The sequence below is a fragment of the Brachyistius frenatus genome, unplaced genomic scaffold (assembly GCF_029030835.1).
Source record: "Brachyistius frenatus isolate BFR_SWC_R1_liver_20210118 unplaced genomic scaffold, ASM2903083v1 Contig_1, whole genome shotgun sequence".
NCBI classification, from domain to species: domain Eukaryota; kingdom Metazoa; phylum Chordata; class Actinopteri; family Embiotocidae; genus Brachyistius; species Brachyistius frenatus.
Window position 1 is genome coordinate 4,739,440 of NW_027210600.1, and position 18,506 is coordinate 4,757,945.

Genomic DNA, 18,506 nt, shown 5'->3' on the forward strand with positions numbered 1-18,506 from the left:
AAGCCCACAACTTCAGCCAGCTTACAGACCGCTGTTGCCGAGCATATTTTAACAGCCAACACCAGTCTGATAAGCTAGCTGACGGAGGGGGAAGGTAGTGAAGTAGAATACTCCACAGAGTTACAGGAGGGGCTCTTATCCACCAGCGGGAGGTGAGCAGAAACTACAGAGTGTTTCAGGCGGGACGTATGCTCAACACTGGCAGGATGTAGGAATGAAACTGAATTCAACTGAGGAACATTCAGATGGTGATCTGTTCACTTACCTTAAAGACGGTCATGTCTGAGAGCAAATTGAGCGTCAGCTCTGTCATGATGGTGAAAGGTCACAGGATTACAACAAAACTTTGTAGGTTGAAGGTTTAAAACAATACCAAAAAAAGACAGACTCAGAGTTGGAAACAAGTGCCGTCATTTCCATGTTTTATATATGATCTGATCCAAGGTTTCAACCTAAATGTACAGAATAGAAATGGGACTAGTTAGCTGAGAGCACAATGTCACTTTACGAATGATGTCGCCTCTTCTTTTTGTGTTTTGGTTCAAGTTGACTTATGTCCACACAGACCAGTAGAATAGAAATACATCTGAGCATACTGTCAAAAAGATATTAAGATATTTACACAATGTGCAAACCATCAATACCACACTGTTTTAAGTTGATATTGCTTCTTTTTTTGTTCTTCTTCTTCTTCTTTCTTTCTCCACCCTTTTAAACAGACTGTTCCAGAAACATTAGAAGACAAATTGGTATCACTGCTTGAACAGGACAAAAACATGAGGACAATTAAACCCTGAAAACAATCTCCATCCGCAGCAGTTATCTTGGCAGCACACTGTACAAACAAATAAAGATCCATCCATTCATAAATGTTAAAAAATTAAATAAAAATCAAGTGTAAGTCGAGAGCAGTACTCAGGGGAAGGGAGGCCTTCCCATCTTGCATAAGGCGTAGCATCTGATGGGCACTGCCCTTACACAGCAGGTCCCACCAAACCGTTGCTTTACTTCTGAGGTCAATGAATGGGTTAATTTAAAGTCAAATGTTAAGATCAGTGGCGGGACCAGTCGCACTACACACACCTAGAGTGAGATGAGAGGAGGAACTACAAAAACCTGAAGTGAGAAAACGGCAAACAGCACATACATCCTCGACAGCATCCGCACCAACAAATAGTGCCGTTTTTCTTTCTTGAGCCTCTTTGACAAATGGGTGAGGGTGAGGTTTGTTGTTAAGTTGTGAGTGGCTGCGGCTGAGTGGAAGGCTCTCAGCAGCAGCAGCAGAAAACACAGTCTCTGGGATGTTTGTATCGCTTTGTTTTGACCGCCATCACTTGGTTTTCTCCTCCGAGTGTCGCAGCTGCTGCAGCCGCTTGGCGTAGCTCTGGGCCATGGAGTGGACGATGGAAATGACAAAGTAGCAGACCATGACCAGCACCACCTTCTCAAACACCCACGACAGCCAGTTCTCATCCTGAAAAACCCAAAATCAGGGCAGGTCTATCATTCATCAGTCTCGTACAGGCAAACTCAACTAGTCCAGGTTTGATAATAAAGAGATTGTGAATGTCGGAAGACCCAGCTTTCCCCATTTGCAGAATTGAACTGAGGGACTACGTGTGTTTTTAGCAGCCAAAATCACATCTAGACTACAAACTAGAGCTTCAAAACAGATCTTATTAGCTTTTCACAAATATAGTAGTGTCAGTGCACATGTCAGACTAGAAATAAGAAATATAGTACAAAGATGTGTTTAAGGTCGTTTAGAAATTGTTTCTCAGTTACATCGTTTGTCCACCAGAGAGCACTGACATTGCTACTAAAATCCCATATTATCCTTTAATAATCACATTTGATAAGCTGTATACAAAAGATATTATGAGGCTTTCTAAACTCAAAAATATCAATCAAGTCATGGTTGGCCTATACTTAAAAAACAACAAGTGATGATGCAGGTATTTTTTACTACACCTCCTCTGTTAAACACAGTTCATGGCCTCTGATTTCATGAAAGCTTTCCAGTACATGATTTGAAGTCTACAGAATGACAAAAGACTCCCACATTGTTCTTCCTCTTAGACAAAGACCTAAAATAAAGCTCATTGTAGAGATAAGAGAGGTCAAATCTAAATGAGTTGCTCTTACCGCTGGTGCACTTCCTCCAGCATGGTGCAGCTTGTTCCTCTGTGCTTCCAGATACTGACTGAAGGGCTTCTGGAGGGATGGTCCCAGTTTGGGCACAGACCTGACAGCCCGCATCCCCACAGAGCAGCAAAGAAAAGAGACAAGAGAGAAACATTTAGCCACTTACCTTAAAAGGCACACCTCATCAGCCTTGGAGATAAAACAAAACAAAACAAAAAAACAAAAAAAACGGAGGCTTTTAGCTCCTCAACACTCGGTCCCTATAAGAGCCCCAAAGAGCTGCTCATGAAGTCTTCTCTTTCCCTGAGGTCTTCACTGATCCACCAGTCACCCAGCAGCTGAGGGCCCCGTGCTACATGTGGGCCCTATCTTGGAGCTGCCACCTCCTCTAATTGTTACTGTGAGCAGGAGTAGGCAGCAGGGAGGAATGAAGCAGAAACTCCAAAGCTCTGCTTTTATACTCTTTAGCTCTCTATAGGCGTCTGTGTCAGCCCCTTCGATCAGGAAGTGAGTCGACATGATGTCATCACCTTTACTACCATTGCGGCTCTCTGAGTGGAAAGACATCCAATCAGGGTGTGCTTCTGTCCTTATTAGGCAGTGTGGATTAGCTCACCAGGCGGCCGGTCGCAATGAATACCACTTTAACAATTCATGTCATATATAGTCATTGGTGTTGTACTTTCACCATTTGTTCAGCAGCAGTACAGTTTGGAGGGGATCTCTACATGATGTCCAACTTATCATTAACATGAAAAGAAAAATATACAGCAGTCTGTAGACACTCAGACGCAGCCTAAATTCATTTCTGCCCCTGCTCAGGACATAAATATGCTGTCTAGACCTGACCAGACTAAGCAAAGACATGAGAGATAACAAACACCAAATGGGTAATTGCTGATGTCAAATCAACTCAACTAGTTTTGAGTGACTCATTCTTGTTATCTCTCGCTCTCACAGCATTGAAGCAACATTTGAACACATCATAGCGAGTCACTGGAGGCCGTCATGTGAAAGAACCCTGAATCTCACGAGATTCAGGTCTAAATATGTTGAACTGGGGTATTTCTTATAGTTCCTATGTATTAGCTAAATTTGAGATTGGTCACCTAGTCAAAGAAAGTTATTTTGTCAGTGTCTGTGTTTCCTGCCTCGCTGGGGTGGTTCTATCAGTCAGAGCTGAACTCCCGTGAGTCAGATCGACATGTTCGGGTGGGACCTCACACGCCTGACCACCACCACCACCGCGGAGATGGGTTTCATGTGGTGGGGGAGAGAAATATCTTTGTGCCCAACAATGCTAAATGCATGCACGCAGTGAAAGCACGTATTCATACAGGATCCCCAATCAGTGGTCAAAATGCATCTGAAAATGTTTATAAATGCCATGGCAACCACGAAGCCAGGAGACAATGACTCCATAAAGTACCTGATTAATGCAGCCTTTCACACACAGAGTACATTCCAGTACAGGACATAGAATACAAGCACTTACCCAATGAGTGACACCATTTGCTCCACTATGTGCTTGCTGAAGGTGATGATGACAAACAGTTTCTGTAGGACGACAACAGAGAGATTAATAAGCTTTAAAGCCAAACAATCGTAATTTTTAAAACAATTTACTGAGAGTTTATGGAACAAACAATTAACTGAGAGTGTCTTTACCAAAAAGTCATATGACGGGAAGACATTTTGGTACTTAATTTTGGCAGCACAGCTGTGGGAAATTTGAGGCCACATCTGCCACTGTTCACAGACACACTAATTACAAAATTCAAACCTGGCGCTAAGCTAAAGTTTGGGCTGCGAGGGGTTTTGTGTGGTTTGCAAAGCGCCGGAGCAGAGGGGGAGGTGGAGTGCCTCAAAACCACAATATTCTTCTGTGGCTCTGAAACTGATCAGCTTCAAAACGGCATGACACATGCCCCCCCCCGGACAAAATCAGACAGGATATGACATGCGATGTCTAAGAGGTTCAAGATACAGAGAGAAAAAAAAAAAAAAAAAAAAAGGCAAAGCCCCCCCCACCATGCAGCCTGCTCAGTTTCCTTCCTTCAGGTCGACCCTCACATGTCCACTATCCACCATCCTCCATTACCCCCCCGCTGCCTGACGCTCGCCTTTGTCTGGAAGGTCTAAGAGTGAGATCACTGACTGGTACCAACAAGAGATGGATCAGCTCACTTTTGTTAAGACACTCAGTGACTCCACAGAAACAGACAGACCCTCGCAGTCGAGGCTTTCATTAGTCACTGGTGTGGGAGACTTGACAATTCCCTCCGTAATTAACACGTTTTTCCCTTCTTGTTTGATGTAGTGCATTTTTAAGAATCCAAACTCTTGTTAAAAGCTTCTCTCCTTTCATCAGTATCCTGCTTTTATGGTGTGGATGAATCCCAAAGCCTAAACAGGAATGAGAAACCCCCCCTCACCCCCCTCCAAAAAAAAAAGGAACCAGGCACCGTCAGAAAGAGTTAACCAGAAGTGAGGAGTTGGGAGTTGCTCATAGTCACCGGCAGCTCATGATCTCAGCCCTGGGTCTGATCTTACACACACGTTTTGAGGTTGTGGGGATTGTTCAAAGTGTATCAGTCAGCAAAGCATAGAGCCTTTTGTCTTCCGAGGGGATTTGGGACATTCTCTATTATTGTGGACAGAACATTGTGATGACATGAAACAAAAGATGAATCACATTTAAAGCCAAGATGTTTCAAGCGTGTGAACATGGTATGTATGGTGTACAATAAAAATGGAAAAACCTGGTGTGCTTTGAGGTGAACTGGTTGTTTTCTTGACTTTTAAACGCCTCTAACAAACATTTTAGCCACGCTACCGACCTGTATGTGCATCTTGATGACGGCTTTCCCAATTAGAGTTGCTCCAAAGAAGGTCCAGAAGGGAACCAGGAAATGGCCGCAGGTGATTCCAGCCAGGTCAAAGAGAGGATTTGGAATCTGAAACACACACACACACACACACAGTCAATCTTACCGATTCATAGTTATGATCTGAACATATAGATTTCCTTTGCGTTAGGAACTAACACAGATAAATCAGATTTAGAGTGAGAAAATATAAAATGTAACACTAATGTGTGCATGTCAGATTAAGAGCTACTCACTGAGGCACAAGCCAAGATGCCAAAGAACCCCACTTTCTGCACCATATGCTGGACTCCCAGTTTGGCTCTTGTGACAAAGTCCTGCAAAAAATATAAAAAACAACATGTGAAACACATTGTTGCTACCAGATATGGTTGTGTATATTTGGGTATGTTATTTCCAGCTGCTGTGTAACTTTCACAGCCTGTAACCCTCCCCTGCATCTCAAATTTTACATACACGGACATCTCCGAAAACATAATCACCATTTTTTTTTTCTTGAAATAACCATGGTGAACTTCTGACCACACAGTTTGACCACAGAGTTTTTAACGGTGGTGCTGTCTGGGATGTTATTACAAGGGATAAGAGCTTTGGTAGGAGTACTGTGGCAAGATACCTGCTATTTCTGAGCACTGTAACTTTTCTTTTTTGGTGAATTTAGTGACATTTCAAATAAAAACTGTGTGGTTGGAAAGTGTGGAGGATGATTTGGTTTGATCTCCATCCCTGTGGGGGTCAAACGTCTGCGGTGGTGTTGACGATCACAGCCGATGCAGGGAGGAGATTAAGAGGCGGTTCCAAAGTGGCACCTTTTCAATGGTAATTCTGGAAGTAATTATAATTTTTTTGTCTTAGTCTTGATGATTAACACTCAAACTAGTTTTAATTTATAAATCCTTGTACTTGCATTTCACATTTGTGGTGCATACTTTTTTTTTTTTTTAATCATAATAAATTAGTTTTCCTCATGCAGATTTCACAAAAACAACATTGAGGCATTGAGGTTTACAAATGACAAGTTCTCCTCAGTTTCTGTCGTTTCAATAAATAATAGAGTTGAATAGAAAGATGAGTTTTTTCCAGTGTATCTCCTCCCTTGCCAGTGTAGATCAATGTAGTCTATGTAACTCAAGTTGAATAATTATTACAATTGATTGATAATTACTTTAAATAGATGAATAATTCTATACATATCTTTTAAATGTTTTTGTTGTTGTTGATCAAATTAACAATAACTTTGAGTGACATTTATTCCAATAACTTCCATGTGTTGATGAAGTCTTGTGATTCGTCCTTGAAGTTGTTTATTTGAAACACTCCGACTAATGCACAAGTGTATACATCCTGAGTACAACCCCATGATCAAAGATGTGATGTGTGGTTGGCCTCCTCAGCTGAGAACCAGTGAAGTGAGAATGGGTGATGGAGACAATGTGTTTAGCTGACTCGGCATCTGATCTCAGCAGTACCCAGTCATGTGAACTCGGTTCCTGACAGAGCTGCCTGTCATTCAAATTAAAGGCTGGTGAAAAGAGAGACGGAGGGAAGGCAGAGGGAGCTAAGGCCGAGGGATGATTAAAGAGGGAGCTGTGCTCAGGGTGACTCACCCACGAACAGGCAGATTTACTGGAAGTAAGGAGGGAGGAGCTTCACTGAAGTCACATGACACGTTCAGACCAATCACTGGACAGTGGCTCCATGGTCAGTTGTGCATTATAAAAATGAGACCAAATCGAACTAAGATAAGAGATCATATTGGGTGGGTGGGCAACATGTAAACAACTGTGCTAAAATAGACCATAAGGAGGGAGAGATACTTCAATATTTTGTGTAGTTGCTGTGCTTTTTCAGTGGATGGAAATTAGGGAGGGTTGAATATGGGCTCCTGGTCGCACTAAAGAAAATCCAAACCTATTTGCTGTTTTCTTGATCTTTTGTTCTTTGTAAAATTTTCAGAATTAAGTCAAAAGTGATACATCTTAAATGTTAAAGTTACAATCACGAAGATGTCAGTTTTTCTCTCTTTAGCGGCACCTATGGTGATGAGCGGTAACTGCAGCTGTGTTTTTGAACTTCACTTCCCAGGCAGCGGTGTTGCCCGGGTGACGCCGGTCAGTTAACACGCATGCGAGTTGAAGAGAGTGCCTGTTGCGTTGGCTCTGCCTACACTGTCTGTTGAACAACCACTGCTGGGGGATGGAAAACTCATAAATAACCGTGAGACACTTGTGATTTTACAGCTTGTTCAGTTTATAATGCTGCAAATGCAATGACTTTCATGAGTTGGCCACAAGCTCAATCCTCATTTGTTCCCTCATTCGGCGACTGAAAGTGACCGAGCATATTCCTTTAATGTGTCACATCAAATGAAATTATCCTACAAAAAAGATTTTCAGTATTTATGCACGCATGTTTATAACCTGCTAATTGATTTCATATCAAAAGCTCATGTGTGCACGACTCTGACCTGAGCACCCTCGGCCTGCTCGAGCATCTCCTCGAATTCCTCATAGTCTTCATCATCTGGATCCGCTCCCGACTGACGAGCCGCTCTGGCCATGAAATACGGAGGCAGCTCGCCGATGGCAGTTCCTGCACCCTAAACACATACAACTTCACGTGACATGGCTGCATTTGCATATTCATTTCCCACGAGCACACGCGGATGACACAGTCCAGATACTTTGACAAGTTGCCAGCTGTCATGATGCAACCGGCCGCTGGCACGCCGCCAGACATTCTTGCCGTTGTTTCGGTGTGGATCACACCGATGCATCTCTATATTCAAACTGCTACTCACCCACATGCAGGCCTCCAGGCGGACCTTTGACATGATTGAGAGGAGGGAGATGCTGCCCTCCACCCCGCCACCTTGGGGACAGACAATCTGGTCTGGGTAGGGAGGCTCTGGGAAGTCTGTGGAGCCACACTCGTATGCTGCCAGGGTTACTGATGCTATGTGAGGACCCTGAGTGGACAGATGGAGACAGTGGGTTACTCCAAAGGACTGGAAACCAATGGGACACACACACAGGCACACACAATGATTTTGTCTAATGTCATGAAACACTTGGGCCTACATGTGATTGTAAATGTGGTAAATACAGCAGCTTATGTGTGCTGAGCAAAAAGGGAAATGGCATATGGCACTTATGTAACGCTTTATCACCTTAGCAGTCTCAAAGCGCTTTACACTGTTTACCATTCACACAGTAATGGAGCTGCCATGCAAGGTGCTCGCTTGGCATCAGGAGCAATTCAGGTTCAGTGTCTTGCCAAAGGACACTTCGGCATGAGGACAGGAGGACCGCTAAACCGGCAACCCGCTCTACCATCTGAGCCACAGCCACCCAAAACCATATACAATACACAAACTGCAATGTCAAGAGTAAATGGAAGATTTCAGATTTTGGTAAATTTCAATTATTTATATTGTTAGTCTTGTGTCCCAACTTCAATATTCTCAACATAATAATTATAATTTTAAATACAGAAGGGTCTAAATACTGCCAGTTTCTTAGCTACTTCTTGCTCAAAATAAATTGTTCGTGCAACAGATCCTACTTTCATGAAGGTTATAACGCTCAGCATTTGTTCAAACTGCTTTATAGAGGTGTTGTTTCAACATGTGAGAAATTTCGGAGCCTGTAGTTTGTGGTGATGTCGAACTACATCGGATTGGGAGCCGTTTCTAATATTTAGTCCACCCTCATTAAATGTGATTAAATTTGAACTGGCCGGTGTACGGTTAACACGCCGACTGTGTGCTAACGGAGTCAGTTGCCCAGTTACAGACACCAACAAGAGCTGAGTCACGCAGGCTTTCCGACAGGTAGGTATGTCATCATTTAATCATTGAAAAGATGTCTGGTGAGACAGAGCCACCTGGCCTCAATAACAGCCGGCCCACCTGTAACCACCGCACAGCTAATCCATTATGCCTCCTTAAGGTGATTCAGGCAGCACTGACAGTAGATGGACAGCACACAATTAGTCTGCGGTGACTGGGGAAACTCTCCACCCCACTGCCAGTACGAACACACAGGAGGCCTCTTTACTTTACACAACACGTTCTTTGCAACCGAGCAGGGCTTATGTCTCATGTCATTCTTTCATGATAAAACAAGTCAGTGTTAGCAAAGGGGGGAAAACCACCAAGCTGTGATTCAAACTTTTCAAAGAAATGCTGATACACTCATCTGACAGAAGATACAGTGGCTCTGCTGCATTCAGTCTCTTTGTTCACTCAAGTCAGTGGAGCCAAGATCACATTCAGGGTGGAGAAACTAGTTCTTTGTTCATCTTATGCCTTTAATTTGACCGTTCCACTAATCGTGTCGAGAACAAACTTTTTTTTGTGTGTCAAAAGTCATGCTGGTGGACCCTTGAAGCCACGCGCACTTTTCTGGTTTTACCACTAATGGTTAAAATATGTAATGGGTTTTAGGAATGTGGTGCAACAAGAAAAACGTGCTGCTCAACAAATTTCACGTGAATCTGCGGTGACATTTTGACCTGAAAGTGGGTGTGGTTCCTGTGTGTCACCAAAAATGATATAATCAATCCTCCGGGGGGAAAGTTTTGTGGAAAGCCATCCATTAATTGTAAAATCGCTCTCCCGGTATCGATGAATCTCCTAAAGACTCAAAACATCAAAACTACATATTTTGAATTTTTTCACCCCAACATCTTTCAGTGGCTTAGATGCAACTTAACACCTTTAATTGTACAACTGAGTACACGTGGCTCTACGAATATGCAAATAATCCCCGCTCGCCCGTAGGTTGAGCTGGCAGCTTGATGATATAAAAAGCTCCATCCCGCAGTTGATGGGATTGGTTCCTTGGGTATGTAACGTATAAAGCCGTGGCTATCTGAATCCACCTTTTTGAGACCGTTGCTGCAGTTCCGCAGTAGAAATACTCAGCCGTGGTGATGATTTAAATTGGCGATAGGTTTTAATGGCAAATCGACAAATCTTCAAGTAAAAGCAACAGTATGAGCATGTTTAGTTTAACCAAAATATTGAGACTCAGATCATCAGCACTTCAATTCAGAGTAGTGACTTGCAAAACATCATGATGCATCATAAGACCATAGTGAGTGAATCCCCTCGCCCGCCCATGAGCACAATGACATCATCCTCTCTATGGGGCAAGCTATCGATGCTTCAGGCTTGACGTAAAGTCACATCGTGTAACTTTGTGAGTGGGACATGTGGTTTGTCTTCAGAATTAACACCAGGAGCTTTCTGGCAATGGTTGGTCTCAACACCGAGCGATAAGATCTGTTGCACTGTGAACTTCAGCAAAGCTTTATTGAAGAGAGAAACAGGAAATGGTCTCCTTATGAGCAAATGAGCAAACAGCAGCACGTCCACAACTCTTCTGCTTGCCTGCTCACACGCTGCTGCTCCCGTGACCACACCTGTCCGGTCCTCCAGAACCTCCACTGGCTTCCAGTCCCACAACAGATCCGATACAAAGCCCTTCTCCTCAACCACAAAGCCCTCCACAACCAGGCCATGCTCCTACCTCACAGAGCAGCTCCACCACCATACTCCTTCCCGCACCCTCCACTCCTCTGACGCCACCCCTCTGTCCCCACCGCCCCCAAACCAGCGCAGGACATTGGACAAGAGACTTCTCCATAGCTGCCCCCTCTCCCTCTGGACTGCACTGACCTACCCACAACCCCACCTTTTATTAGCTGCTTTTAATGGGTGGCTAATATTGTGTGATTTATTCTTATATTGTGTTGTTTTGATCGGTTTAACCTGTAAAGCGTCTTTGAGTCTCTTGAAAAGCACTGCATATACAGTGAGGCAAAAAAGTATTTAGTCAGCCACCAATTGTGCAAGTTCTCCCACTTAAAAAGATGAGAGACGCCTGTAATTTCCATCATAGGTATACCTAAACTATGAGACAAAATGAGGAAAAAAATTCCTGAAAATCACATGGTCTGATTTTTAAAGAATATATTTGCAAATTATAGTGGAAAATAAATATTTGGTCAATAACAAAAGTTCATCTCAATACTTTGTTATATACCCTTTGTTGGCAATGACAGAGGTCAAACGTTTTCTGTAAGTCTTCACACACTGTTGCTGGTATTTTGGCCCATTCCTCCATGCAGATCTCCTCTAGAGCAGTGATGTTTTGGGGCTGTCGCTGGGCAACACAGACTTTCAACTCCCTCCACAGATTTTCTATGGGGTTGAGATCTGGAGACTGGCTAGGCCACTCCAGGACCTTGAAATGCTTCTTATGAAGCCACTCCTTCGTTGCCCGGGCGGTGTGTTTGGGATCATCGTCATGCTGAAAGACCCAGCCACGTTTCATCTTCAATGCCCTTGCTGATGGAAGGAGGTTTTCACTCAAAATCTCACGATACATGGCCCACTCATTCTTTCCTTTACACGGATCAGTCGTCCTGGTCCCCTTGCAGAAAAACAGCCCCAAAGCATGATGTTTCCACCCCCATGCTTCACAGTAGGTATGGTGTTCTTTGGATGCAACTCGGCATTCTTTCTCCTCCAAACACGACGAGTTGAGTTTTTACCAAAACGTTATATTTTGGTTTCATCTGACCATATGACATTCTCCCAATCCTCTTCTGGATCATCCAAATGCTCTCTAGCAAACTTCAGACGGGCCTGGACATGTACTGGCTTAAGCAGGGGGACACGTCTGGCACTGCAGGATTTGAGTCCCTGGCGGCGTAGTGTGTTACTGATGGTAGTCTTTGTTACTTTGGTCCCAGCTCTCTGCAGGTCATTCACGAGGTCCCCCCGTGTGGTTCTGGGATTTTTGTTCACCGTTCTTGTGATCATTTTGACCCCACGGGGTGAGATCTTGCGTGGGGCCCCAGATCGAGGGAGATTATCAGTGGTCTTGTATGTCTTCCATTTTCTAATAATTGCTCCCACAGTTGATTTCTTCACACCAAGCTGCTTACCTATTGCAGATTCAGTCTTCCCAGCCTGGTGCAGGTCTACAATTTTGTTTCTGGTGTCCTTTGACAGCTCTTTGGTCTTGGCCATAGTGGAGTTTGGAGTGTGACTGTTTGAGGTTGTGGACAGGTGTCTTTTATACTGATAACAAGTTCAAACAGGTGCCATTAATACAGGTAACGAGTGGAGGACAGAGGAGCCTCTTAAAGAAGAAGTTACAGGTCTGTGAGAGCCAGAAATCTTGCTTGTTTGTAGGTGACCAAATACTTATTTTACTGAGGAATTGACCAATTAATTCATTAAAAATCTTACAATGTGATTTCCTAGATTCTTTCCCCCCATTCTGTCTCTTATAGTTGAAGTGTACCTATGATGAAAATTACAGGTGTCTCTCGTCTTTTTAAGTGGGAGAACTTGCACAATTGGTGGCTGACTAAATACTTTTTTGCCCCACTGTATAAAATGTATTTTTAGTTTTATTACTGAAAAAGATCCTGTAAAGAAGGCTTTAACTTCTCTAAAAAAATTAAAGTTGGCTCCAGGAATTTAAGGACACTTTGATTGGCACGCTCGATGAAACCGATCAGGATATGCAGTGACAGTCATGGATCATGTATCAACTTTTGTTTGGATGACACCAATCTTAAGAGGTACGCTACTTCTCAAACACCACAATCCTGAAAAGGTAGAAGAGCACAGAGGCTCTAACAGGAGATGCTTGAAGATAAAAACTATAAACTAGAGGGAAATATGCGAAAGCAATGCCTGGATGTGTGTGAGCTTCATACATATGCAGACCAAAGAACAGATACCTAGTGTGATCATGTGTTCAGCATGTGATGAAAACAGCTATAGGAGAGCAGTCCTGTGTGTGTGAGGTGATCAGGGTCATGGCGAGTGCCATGTTGGTCATGGGTTAGGCGACCCATTACTTTTGATGTGGGTAATATGGGATGGCGACAGAAAGCAGGGTGAGAAACTAAAGGGACCTACAGCAGGATGGACTGAATGACCCTTTTGTAAAGCATTGAAGGCAGGCGACAAAACAAAAGGTTTAGTCAACTGACCAAACAAAATAAGACTGAAATGTGAAGAAGAAAATATCAAAGTAAAGTAATGTAAAAGTATGAGCCCCTGCTACTGCGGCATTATTGCAGCACACGGTCTCAGAAGAAGTAGAGGACTACTGGACAGTAGAGGACAGCGAAGCTGCTCAAACAAACAAAAGCTGCAAAGAATTACTGAAGGGAGTGCTCGTCAGTCCTGAAAAACAGGAAGGTCAACGTTGCATCGTTTCCCATTATTTCATTATAATGGAAATAGTTGACTCAGCTGGCCCACATCTGCACAAGTTAAGCAGAACAAAAGCCACATCATCAGCCTAAATCGGACAACGATGGAGAATTTCTTCCGCTCTTTCATTTTGCTAAATTCTCCTTTTTACCACAACCGAGACAAATGACACACATTTTGGTGACTCAGTCATACAGTCATTCTGTGACTGCCTGTCAGAGGAAAATTACACTTCACTCCTGTTTAGCCTGAGACAGACATGTGACAAAAGTTTGAAGTTTGAAGAAGCAGAAGTAGAAGTATGATGCCATCCTCTGGTAACTACAGGAACAGACGCACGAGTGTTGCAGAAATTTATGAGTTTATGTCAGTTATGCGGGCATATCTAGAAGGTAATAGCTTGTGGCGTCAGTTACATCTGAAATTAAAACTGCAAGCAGTGATGTACGGGCCCTCGCACTCAGGCGTACCCCCTCCCCGACGCCGTCTCCCCGACGTGCAGCGCCCGAGGGACCGTATATCCCCGCTTCTCGCAAAACAGGTGTATAATGTATCGTCTCACCACGCCGGATGTATGTCACACGTTTCGTGAGGTTTCAAGCATCCGTTGACCTTAAACATCAACTTCCTGTGTCATGGCCAGACATCAAACTTTGCCGCATCGTCACGGCGACGCCCTTTGACAAAGTCGAACGAAAGTTTCAATATATCATCAACTACATGTTTAGGTTATTGTAACCCGACTTCAGGTTCATGTGATCAACCAGCTCGACGTAGAATGTGAAAGAATGAAAAGTGTAATGGCCAACAGGGGGCGCTATGACTATGAGCAAATATTACCCCACAGGGGTCTTCAGGGCGGGGCTGTTATCATACCTGTGATGTTTGGAGAAGGTCGGTCCATGTACGTAAGATTTAAAGCAACTCGTTTCATGGCGAGACGCTCAAAATGGCTGCCTCTCACGGGCACACACATCGATGAAAACAAATTATTTTGATAACTTTTAATCCCAAACATGTTTTCTATCCATAGAACCTAAATTCAAGTCGGTCCGACAAAATCCCTCGGAGGAGTTCGACAAAGTACAACGTGTCAGAATCGCCCAAAATGGCGACTAAATTCAAAATGGTGGACTTCCTGTCGAGTTGACGTAACGGTGCAATGTAACTTTTTTGTGCGTCTAGGTGTGATACACCTGTCCACCGGATTTCATGAATTTAGGTAAATGTGGCCGCCGGGGCATCTCTTTAGGGGGCGCTCTCGAGCCATTTGGCCACGCCCACTCGCAACTCCAATAGAATACGAAATTTTTCACCGGGAGACAAATGTGTATCCACTTTCATGAGATTTTGAATATGATAAAGCCTCCAAAAAGGCAAATCACTTTACGTAAGAATAAGAACGTCTAAGAACATTTTTACGAAAAACAATAGGGCCCTAATTAGCAGCCTGACATCCTGAGCCGACTATGATCGAAGTACTTTCCTAATGGAGTGCAGCCTGACATTTTATTTCATACGTGTGAAGACCACATTACACTTTCACATGTAGAACTGTGTGTTGTCTATTCATTTCAAAGTTGTTTACACCAACTGAGAATAAACATGTGTGTACTGTTTGCAAGCACATCTGTCTTCTGTATAATTTCCTCTATGTGACGATATTTTGCATGCACATCACTGTACCATTGGTGTTCACTTACCAAGTAGAGGAGGAAGGTGTGCAGACCAGTCCCGAGGCCAACTGAGGACAGGATCCCAAGGCCTACCCAGTAGGCACACCACAGGAACTTCCTCTCCAGGTATTGAACATACTGCAGGGAAATAAAGTAAAGAAAGTAAGCTGCAGCATGTCAGACGAGGGCAAACACATGGAGCAGTCATTAAACTCTCATGATTTGAAGGAAATTATTACTATTTCTTTTTAATTGATGGAATTAATACATTTAGTCTTTAAATAATTGTCAGCTTGGGACAAAACATGTATCTTGAACTTTTGCAATCATGTAATTATTGTTAAATTACAGTCAAAACTAAATCATTGAAAATGTTTTAATATCATATGACTTCATTTTACAGCCATTTTGGTGTCATTTTTAAAACGTCAAATGGCTTGTCATTTCTTTTGTTGCGTCAGGTTAATTATTAGCTATTAGTGGGTTCTGGGAAGGTGTTAATTGTACACTGAAGCTTGGTGTTGCTTCAGTGTCCGACAGACCTTGTTTGGTAGGATCGAGGGTTACTTGACAACAGCTCAGACCACATTATTTCCCAACACAAGCTGTCTTATCGGAAGATTTTAGGTGGAAAAAAAAAGGGACTTATCATTGACCTTTAAACAGGCAGTGATGAAGCAACGGCGTTGATTATTAACATCACTAAAGAAAAACTAAGCAAGTCAAGCCTTACTTGTTGGTGTGCTCCTTCAGAGGAGTACGCGATAGAGATGAGACAACATAACACCAAAAATAAGAACACTGTCCCTCGTCGTTGCCAAAGCCTGAACAGGAAAGCAAGAAAACAACATGAGCCGTCATTGAACAAGTTCTGAAAATAGATATCTTGTCTTAAAGTTAAACTTGATTAGACTTCAAAATGCCCAGCTCCTTCTATGAGGAAGTCCATCGTGGGATTATATCTTTGCAAAATTGTAACCGTCTTTGTGCTGTCTATAGCAAAACATTATGGCCAATAAAAACATTTACAAATCCAGTTTTTCAGATAAAAAAAAAAAAAAGAATACTTTTTTTTTTTTTATACACTTGTTGAAGTCACAGGGTGTATCTGCTTCACCAAGAGGTGAGGAATTTAATCACAAGGAAAACAGATATGACAAAAGATCACCAGCACGGGTAAGCAGCAGATATCCTCAACAGAGCAGAAAAGCAAGGAAGGCACACCAGAGAAACCTGTTTAACTTCTTACTTAAGCGTCCACTCCTTTAGCTTAATGAGGGTCTCCAGGAGAAAGTAATGTAGAGTGGTGACAGGCCTCCTCCATACCACCAGAGACAGACGGTCCTCTTTTTCTTTCTGTCGCCTGTCCCTTACTGATGAGTCTGGAGAACACAAAGAATTGAAATCACTTTGACATTCAGTGATGTTTGTTAATAGTTCAATTGTTGCGTCCTGTTGATCTGGTAGAGCTGAATGCATAACACAAGTCTGCCTCTGGTTCTGTCTTGCAAGTTGTTGGTACCGATCAAAACTGAAAGTAACCCAGACTGAATCAGTGTTTATGGCACTTATGCACGAGTTTAAATCACATCAACTCTTCAGGGACACGTCAAGAGATACGTGTCCTCGTCTCTGCCGTCCAAGTTCAAGTTGACCAAAACTAACCTGCAGACTTGCCATTCTGTTTGCCTTTAGCTCCTGTACGTTTCTGAGGCTGTTCACATCTGGCTCCATTAGCTGCCATGTCAATCACCGTTTGGCAGGTCAGGCAGTCTGGGACACGAGAGAGAGAGAGAGAGAGAGAGAGGAGGACAGGTTGGTGTCACAGCTTCAACTGTCCTCTCCGTGTCCCCCGCTTCCTACCGACCGAGGGAACACGACAGTCACGTTGTGTTGAAGACAGTCACGTTGTGTTGAAGACAGACACGTGAAGACAGACACGTTGTGTTGAAGACAGACACGTGAAGACAGACACGTTGTGTTGCAATCAGCGGCTCCTCCAGCAATAATCTAACTGTCAATGAGAACATTTCGTCAAGCCGGCTTCCTGACAACAAAATATCACACAAAGCAATGAGGCGAAGCACATTTCGAGTTCACGGAGATAACAAGTCTTTCGTCTTTCTGTCTGCAACAAGATATGATGCCGGACGCGTTTACATCAAAACCCTCCACATGCTAACCGGTTAGCCAACACACGAAGCTCGGGACGTCGGGAGTCTCTGCATGGAAATAAGGGTTTTAAAATCAACAGCGAGTAACCTTACTTATGGAGAAATGTGTAAAACTATTTGTTGCCGCTGTGCTGTAATACTCATCAGGATACAAACGCTATACAGGATAGAAAGGGCGATATTAGTTTAAATTAAATGACAGTCGTCGTACCTCTTTGCCTGTTCTCTTCACCCGGAAACAAACGCTGAGCGTGTCAAAGTAAAAACAGCTTTACTGTAAAGCCCTGAAGACGTTTCTTCAAATAAGTTTATTCTAAACTTTATGTTATAAAACAACCGACTGTATCAATATGGAAGTAAAATATGGTGTAACTCTAGCCTTGTGTTGGGTCGAAGTGCAATTCATGTGTCGCCTTATAAACGTGATACTTTTATTGTGAAAATAATGTATCGACGTATTTCCGTAAATTGTGATTTATGGTCCAATCAGAGGTTGCCAGATTTGCCAACAAAACTGAAAACTCCTAACGATGGCATTGAAACACACCTTGGGCTATGCAGTTAATGAAAATGACCTTTCTCCAAAGTAAAAAAATAAATAAAATAAAAAAATCCCACACTGGTCTTAACTGTATGTCCATCAAGTCTCAGGACTGTCCGACTGTGAAAGAGGCCAGCATGCTTGAAGGATTTCTTACTTTTGAGCCCTAAAAGGTAAATGCTGCAGACTGTGTATAGATGCTTTTATTAAGTGACACAAAACCTATCAATTTATTGCCTTACATATGAAACTTAAGTGAGTAATACTCAAATGTTAATTTTAATGCTGAGTCAGTAGTATTGTTTTTGTGTGATTCACAGTACCAAGTGTTAGTCATGTGTCCCTAGTGGCATTTCAGGGGGTCTCCTCACCTGATAGGACCCATTGTGTCAGTACAAAGGCAGCAGCAGCTGATGGAGGGAGGGAGGGGGGGGGGGTAGCATGCATTTTAATTACAGTGAATAAGGACTTCTGGATAACATGTGATGACACGTCCCTTCCTGGCAAAGTCCTACTACAACATGGGACCTAAACAGTTATAAGGCCGTGCTCAACAGTTCCACTTCAGTTGCTCTCATTAAAATACTCCTCTTATGAGACCATTGATTTTCAATAAATCGTCATTACATCAGACTCCAAAGACCCTGTGTTTGATTTGGACGACTTCGAGTGGTTGTGACGGGATCAGGCCAGCTGGGCTCCAGCGAAGAATTTCCACCACATAAGCCTTGTACTTTTCTGACCACAGAAATTCCTCCCCCCCCCCGTGTTGTACCATTACTTATAACCGCCAACATTTACACAAGCTGTTTACTAAATCATCTGGGATTCAGTTGT

General features: G+C 43.1%; 1 protein-coding gene across 2 annotated transcripts; it reads right to left on the bottom strand.

Annotated features, from left to right (window-relative positions):
* Window positions 1-405: 405 nt before the first annotated feature.
* vmp1 (vacuole membrane protein 1) lies at window positions 406-17,436 on the bottom strand. 2 transcript variants are annotated; one of them, XM_069705708.1, is made up of 12 exons: window positions 17,340-17,436; window positions 16,620-16,727; window positions 16,204-16,336; window positions 15,688-15,778; window positions 14,982-15,092; window positions 7,834-8,001; window positions 7,501-7,632; window positions 5,270-5,350; window positions 4,986-5,102; window positions 3,641-3,702; window positions 2,146-2,245; window positions 406-1,474 (listed from the first exon to the last, which is right to left on the bottom strand). In XM_069705708.1, the coding sequence occupies exons 2-12, from the start codon at window positions 16,696-16,698 to the stop codon at window positions 1,331-1,333; spliced, it is 1,218 nt and encodes a 405-aa protein (XP_069561809.1). In that variant the 5' UTR covers window positions 16,699-16,727; window positions 17,340-17,436; the 3' UTR covers window positions 406-1,330. The 2 variants fall into 2 exon arrangements, with proteins under 2 accessions (XP_069561809.1, XP_069561893.1); XM_069705792.1 differs by lacking the exon at window positions 17,340-17,436 and adding an exon at window positions 17,222-17,292.
* Window positions 17,437-18,506: the final 1,070 nt, after the last annotated feature.

What these genes read in the sequence shown, in the direction of transcription:
- vmp1 (XM_069705708.1), bottom strand. Translation starts at nt 16,698, where the DNA reads ATGGCAGCTAATGGAGCCAGATGTGAACAGCCTCAGAAACGTACAGGA. An exon ending in CTAAAGGAGTGGACGCTTAA is followed by an intron (nt 15,779 to 16,203) that starts GTAAGAAGTTAA and finishes TTTCCTGTTCAG; the next exon opens with GCTTTGGCAACGACGAGGGA. An exon ending in AGCAGGCCGAGGGTGCTCAG is followed by an intron (nt 5,351 to 7,500) that starts GTCAGAGTCGTG and finishes TATTTTTTGCAG; the next exon opens with GACTTTGTCACAAGAGCCAA.